Raw genomic sequence first — 7,204 nt, forward strand, 5'->3', positions numbered from 1 at the left:
TTTTTCCTTCTACATTAAATTTTAATGATCCCCAATCATGGGCGACGTTCTCATTTGTATCACAATTTAAAAGATACACTAGGTTCTGGACAAGGGTCACCACTGGATTCTGATGGCGAAGACATCAACCTGTTACGGGAAATGCATTGGGTAATGTTGGCGATTTGATAAGTGTGACTCAGAATAATTTTGATCTCATTAACAATTTGGGCAGAAACAATGCGCCGAATGGCCCCCTGTTTTTTTTCCCCAAAGTAAAAAAATGTAGATGTAGATGCCTAAATCAGTTTACTTTGAATATTTGTCAAACACTTCCATATATGACACAAATGAAGATGAAGCATTTTTGAAATTAATGGTTAACTTTTAAAAGTCGCTATTCATAGATTCCAATGGCTGTGTGATCAGTCTCCGCCCCTTCCTTTCCCTGGCACCTCCCATTTATTACCATCCCGGTTTATAAACAGATCATGGACTGCAATTGCAGAATCTGCAACCAGAGTCGCTCCCAGTGTTTGCTGAACAGGACGGTTTGGTCGGAAAATTGAGCGTTTGCTCTCTCCAATTGTCCGGAGCAATGTCCCGAATACTTCATCTCCTGTGGGTTCTGCTGGTCCATTTATCAGGTAAGAGACGTATTACTTTATTCGCGGATTATCCATGAAAATTGCAATTACTGCTTATTTTAACGCGAATTTATCAATTGCTGAGCCTTCTGTTAGATCCAGTTCACCCAATAGTTTCATTGTCTTTGTTGCAGGTATCCTGACGGCCCCAGTCCTCAATCAGACACCAATGTCCGGTCCCGTCTCCGCGGGACAGACCGCCCGTTTAGAATGTCGGATGCAGAACGGTAACGTTGGAAGTTACCACATGTTCTGGTACCGACAGCGTCCTGGAGAGAGACCGGAGTGGGTGATTGAACATCAGGGTGGTGGTTATATAGCTCGAGGGACAGGGATCACAACCCGATTCCAACCGTCCAGAGACACATCCAGCAACAGTCACATCCTGACCATCGGCAGCTTGGAGCCGCGGGACTCCGCTGTCTATTACTGTGCAGCATGGGATAATGAACTCATCTTCGGTCCAGGCACTATCCTGGCTATAAAGAGTAAGTGATTCCCTCATTCCGTTCCAAGCAATCCCATCCCACCCGGTCTTTTCCCCACCGCTATAGAAATATCTATCCAGTGAGTGGTGCCCTCTTAAAGCTGTGGTGGAGTACGACCTGTCTCTTATCGGGACATGAGGGCATTCCGTTATTCTAATGAATCATGATTGAATTTAATGACTTTTTACACCATGTACATCCTGTCATTTAATTGCCTCAGTCTGATGCGGCAAAATCCCAGACCAATCAGAAATGTTCCGATTTAATCTATTGACCCCCGGTCCAGAACTGACGAAATCTGAGACAGCGCAACTCACTCTTATACTATCCCTAAAATGTGCTCTTGAAAACTTCAAACTGCTATGAATGGTGCCTGTTGCATTCAGAATTGGCTGCTTCAAATTTAAACTTTCAGCAAGGTCGCAAACAAGGAAGGTACGAATACGAATTTTTAAAGTTACATGCAGGACAGCGAATGAGCTCGTAGAGAGTGGAGCGGGAACTGGTGGGTTCGTTCATATCCGGGATGTATTCCCGGTCTGAACTGGACAGTTACGTGTTTCCTCGCCCCTCTTCCGCTCACAGAACTGCTCGTATATTCCGCCATTTCCTCTGCCATCACTGGGCGGACCGAGTTGGACAGCCTGAGGTGGAATGTTCACAAAATCAGGGACGGGCGAATTCGATATCCGGGGTGTTACCGCAATTCAATGCGAAATTCCACTCAGCCAAGGGGCCAGTAACAGAGTAGTACCGGAGTTTTTCGTAGTGGCGGTTGGGTGAAATATTGGCCGTGGCGAGGGGGGGGGGGGGTTATTGCAGTAATTCTTAACCGGATTCGGAAAACTCTGCTGGAGAGAACAGCGAATTCGAAAACTAGAATTTGCAAAGCTCCTTTACATAGCTGAAAGAGTAATATCCGTCAATTCATGGTCCAATTAAAGATCGTGGGAAATATTGCAGACCGGCAATAGAACCATAAAACCTTAGAACATTGCAGCACAGAACAGGCCTTTTGGCCATTCTTAGCTTGCCGAACCATTTTTCTACCTAGTTCCACTGACCTGCGTCTGGACCATATCCATCCATACACCTCTCTCCCATGTACCTGTCCAAGTTTTTCTTAAATGGTAAAAGTGAACCCGCATTTACCACTTCATCTAGCAGCTCATTCCACACTCCCACCACTCTCTGTGTGAAGGAGCCTCCTCCATGTTCCCTTTAAACTTTTCCCCCTTCATCCTTAACCCATGTCCTCTGGTTTCTTTTCTCCCCTAGCCTCAGTGGGAAAAGCCTGCTTGCATTCACTCCATCTATACCCATCATAATTTTATATACCTCTATCAAATCTCCACTCATTCTTCTACACTCCAGGAATAAAGTCCTAACCTATTTAAACGTTCTCTGTAATTCAGTTTCTCATGTCCCGACAACATCCTTGTAAACCTTCTCTGCACTCTTTCAACCTTATTAATATCCTTCCTATAATTCGGTGACCAAAACTGCACACAATGTTCAAAATTCGACTTCACCAATGCCTTACAGAACCTCTGCACATTCCAACTCTTACACTCAATACTTTGATTTATAAAGGCCAATGTACCAAAAGCTCTCTTTACTACCCTATCTACCGGTGACGCCACTTATAGGGAAGTTTGCATCTGTATTCACAGATCCCTAAGTTCTACTGCACTCCTCAGTGCCATCAACACGAATTTACAGACAGACTAATAACCAGGAAGTGCTGTGTGCTGGGATAGAAGGGTGGAATGAGTGCGGCTACTTCCTCCTCATGGTTGGCGCACGGGATTCCCCGCCCGTAAAGAGAATGAAACTTAAAAGCGCATTTCGGAGCTGTGATTAAGCTTTGAAATTCTTCACGTTCAATTATTGACCGAAAGAATGACCGTATCTTCCGACAGACATTTCACTGTTTGCCTTAATACTTGGTGGCTTTCGTTATTTTTTTCTGTATACGACTTGTTTTTTTTTTATGCCGAGTTTCAGTCATTCCTAACATTTTTTTTCTATTCCATTCCGTCTGTTCTCTCACACACAGGTAGCGAGTCCCGGAGACCTTCAATTCTCCTGCTCCCTCCCTCTTCGGAGGAGACTGGTTCTGGTTCAGCCACTCTGTCCTGCCTGGTGAGCAGCTTTAAGCCGGGCTTGGTATCGCTGCGCTGGAGTGTGGATGGAGTCGAGACTGAGAACGGGGTGACCACAAGCCCCGTGTCTGCAGACACCGACCAGACTTATAGGCTGAGCAGTTACCTGCGAGTACCCGCCACTGCCTGGAAAAAGGGTTCAATCTATGCCTGCATCGTGAGCCACAGCTCGTTGAGCTCGCCTTTGCGGAACACCATCTCTTCTGCGGCTTGTGCGCAGTGAGGCAGCGGCGTCTGGCTGCACGGTATAATTGTTAGCTCCTGCTTAATACATGTGAAACAGTCACTGGGACTGTGCAGCGACCTAGTGTAATATAATTGTGCAGCAATGTTGTTTATGAGAACAAATAACCCGTTTAATAAGTTTAGAAAGTAATGCGATGATTATCCATCTTTCGCGACGAGTCTTCACTGTAGAATTGTAACTGCTGTGTTGTGTATGAAATTCCACTGTGAATAGATTGGGTAGATCTCCGCGTAAACGGTGACCGTGTTGTGATTGCATTTTGTGATACACACAGCTCGTAATAGAGAAGCAGCTACCGGTGGATTTATCGTCTTCTGTCTTTACTCGGCTATTCGCAGTACATCGGGAGTTTGCTAGCGTGTACCGTGTCATCGCAAAGTCGCCTCACATAGAATTACGCTCAAATCCACTGAAATATCTTATCCCGCCGTTCGTGCAGGATACTGATCTCTGTGCCCTACGCTGACCGCTTCGTCTTCGCTTACCTCTCCTCCATCACTGTATTCCTCATTTCCTCGCTGTCCTGCGCCTCTGCTCTTAATTTCCAGCCTTCTCTGTGGGAAGGAAATCAATATTCTCGCTGCCTTTTAGCGGTACTCTGACCACCACTAGGACTGTTATATAGTCAGCTTTGTTTCACCGTGACATGAGCATTCTGTCCATATGACGTTTTCGATTCACTGAGTTCCTCCATAAAGACCAAACGGCTTCTCACCTCTCTCTCTCTCTCTCTCTCTCTCTCTCTCTCTCTCTCTCTCTCTCTCTCTCTCTCTCTCTCTCTCTCTCTCTCTCTCTCTCTCTCTCTCTCTCTCTCTCTCTCCCTCATTCACACACAAACACACACACACACACACACACACACACACACACACACACACACACACACACACACACACACACACACACACACACACACACACACACACACACACACACACTTACTTCCTGGGAACATTTCTGAGAATCTAATGCCGTCGGATATACCAATCCAGAAAGCTTCTGTTCTATTTCAGCTACTTGCGATGAGAAAGGCGCAGGTCAGTGTTGCGCACCAGATCCCGAGCGAAATTAAACGGAAGTTCCGTGGCTCCAGGGCTGGAAAGCTGCGCAGGGATAAGTGGACGGAGTTGAAGCAGCGTTATAAGCCCGCTGTTCCTTCGGTCATTATGGGGAATGTGAACTCGCTGCCAAATAAATTGGATGAGCTAGCCTCACTAGTAAGGAATGTTAAAGCATACAAGGAATGCAGTTTAATGTGCTTTTCCGAAACATGGCTGACGGCTAACATCCCGGATGTAAATGTAGAATTACCTGGTTTTACTACGGTAAGATTTGACAGAGATGCCAAAAAGTGTGGGAAGAAGAAAGGAGGGGGACTCGCTGTCTACATTAACGTAAGATGGTGTAACCCCGGTGTAAGATTCAAAATTAAGATGTGCGTTTCTGACAGGTCCGGGTTAAAGTCAAAGGACAAATGTGATTTAATTATGTCTAGGGACAAGTATGATTTAATTATGTTTAGGGACAAATGTGATTTAATTATGTCTGGGTTAAAGTCTGTAAACAAGTGTGATCTAATTATGAATGCAGAAGCCTTGACAAAATTAACTGTTTGTGGAATCATTGAAGTCCTGAGATATGGACTATTGTTTTACAGAAATGTGTAAAAAAACAACTCCAAATATGGAATGGAGTCAAGGAGGGGGGTGGTAAGGAAGAAGGATAAAACCTGCTGCCCTGTAAGGTTCAGGGTTCCCTTCTCTGAGGGGGCCCAGCTCTGCAGAACTGTTAATAAACTTTGTTTCCTTGAATTTGTCTTGAAGCCATTATTCGGGAGCGTGGCTCGTTTCTGACAACTTGGGGGCTCGTCCGGGATCCACACTCCAGCCGTGAGGGGGGCAAGGAAGGACATCGGAGAAGGTGCACCCTGCCGAGTTCGGCAGTCCCTGATTCCTTGCTCGTCGCCCCGCGCGGCTTGAGCGAGTGATATCCGGCGGACTCAAGGAAACCAAGAGGGGTTTTCGAGGCAGTTGAGACAGTGAGCGATCGAGTAATTTCTGTGCACTGGACCCAGGTAAGAAATTGAATTCCTGTAGAGACGTAGTACACGAGAATCGTGGAACTGCGGGGTGCCTGCAGGTGATTCTTCCTGTAGAGACGTAGTACACGAGAATTGTGGAACTGCGGGGTGCCTGCAGATGAATTCCTGGGCGATCGCGGGAATACAGGTTCCGGAATTGGACAGGAGTGACCGAGCTAGGTGGGTCACATTCAAATTAAATTCCTGCAGAGACGTAGTGCACGAGAATTGTGGAATTACGGGGTGCCTGCGGGTGGATTGGAACCGAGCAAGTCCTCGAGATGGGGAATAAGGGGTCTAAGAGAGAAAAGGGTAAAGGAAATCCAGGCGCCAATGATGAAAAATACCCCGGGGTACCCCCTGATAGTCCGTTGGGACGGATGTTAGAAAATTGGGATTATGGGAGGCGAAAAGGGAAGTCAAAGAAAAAATGATACAGTACTGTGAATTCTGGTCCCGCCAGCCGATCCAAGGGTCGGCTGTGTGATGGCCTAAGTTCGGGTCTAGTGAGGATTGGGTACAACAAGCCCTTAATCTGTACGTGAATTCAAAACCTAACGTTAAACCCGAAGAAAGTGATTATGCCCTATGCTGGTTACCAACGACAAATAGTTATAAATTGAAAACGATAAATGAAGGGGGACAGAAAAAGAATACATGGGAGGTGCTCGACCACCTGCCGCCCCATATGTGCCCCCTACCGCTCCGCAAATCGAAGACCCTGAGACGGAGGTTGGCCAACAGCTGATTCGTGTTGAATTTGTATCGAAAGCATGGCCAGATAAGAAAAAAACTAGAAAAACTAGAAGATTGGAATACTAAACCCTTAAGTGAACTACTTAGGGAGGCACAGAAAGTGTTTGTAAGCAGGGATGAAGAGAAGCAGAAGACGGCAAGGATAATGGTCCAGACAGTGCGACAAGTAACCGCAGATAGTAGAGAGAGAGACGGGGACCATGGTTGGATCGAGGTAGTAGCCAGGAGCAAGGAGGAGGGCTAAGGAAGGCTTTAAGATGTTTTCATTGCAATGGAGAGGGCCACTTCAGGCGCGAGTGCCCCAGATACCGACGGGAAGTGCGCTCGTAAGCTCTGATGGAAGATGAAGACTAGGGAGGTCGGGGGTTCCACCCCTTGGGGATGAATTATCGGTAGGAACCCCTGGTAAATTTAAAAGTAGGTCCCCAAGGGTCAGATACAACCTTTGTGGTAGATTCGGGTGCCGAAAGATCTAGCGTAATCCAGATACCTCCCGGCGCCCGAACCGGAACAAAGGTAATGGGAGTATCCGGTATTGGAGGCAAAATAATACAAGTACCTGTTATAGAAAACGTGAAAATTGAACATGAGGATAGGGTAACGGGACAGGACCTACTTTTGTTACCCTCTGCGAGATTCAACCTGCTCGGGCGGGATCTGCAAGTCAGGCTAGGCATCGGGACTGTGCCCAGGAACGGGAAGATAATGGTACAGCTGTTTGCCCTCAGGGAAGAAGACGATAGGAAAATAAGCCCGGAGGTATGGTACCAGGAAGGGAACCGGGGGGGGGGGGGTTTGAACGTCCCCCCTTGCAAATCTCACTATTACCTAACAGTTCGCCA

The 7,204-nt window shown here is 46.7% G+C and overlaps 1 protein-coding gene across 1 annotated transcript; it reads left to right on the plus strand.

Annotated features, from left to right (window-relative positions):
• Window positions 1–502: 502 nt before the first annotated feature.
• LOC140735150 (immunoglobulin lambda-1 light chain-like) lies at window positions 503–3,809 on the plus strand. Its single transcript, XM_073059938.1, has 3 exons — window positions 503–626; window positions 761–1,114; window positions 3,174–3,809. The coding sequence occupies exons 1-3, from the start codon at window positions 578–580 to the stop codon at window positions 3,500–3,502; spliced, it is 732 nt and encodes a 243-aa protein (XP_072916039.1). The 5' UTR covers window positions 503–577; the 3' UTR covers window positions 3,503–3,809.
• Window positions 3,810–7,204: the final 3,395 nt, after the last annotated feature.

Source organism: Hemitrygon akajei, chromosome 11 (assembly GCF_048418815.1).
Source record: "Hemitrygon akajei chromosome 11, sHemAka1.3, whole genome shotgun sequence".
NCBI lineage: Eukaryota > Metazoa > Chordata > Chondrichthyes > Myliobatiformes > Dasyatidae > Hemitrygon > Hemitrygon akajei.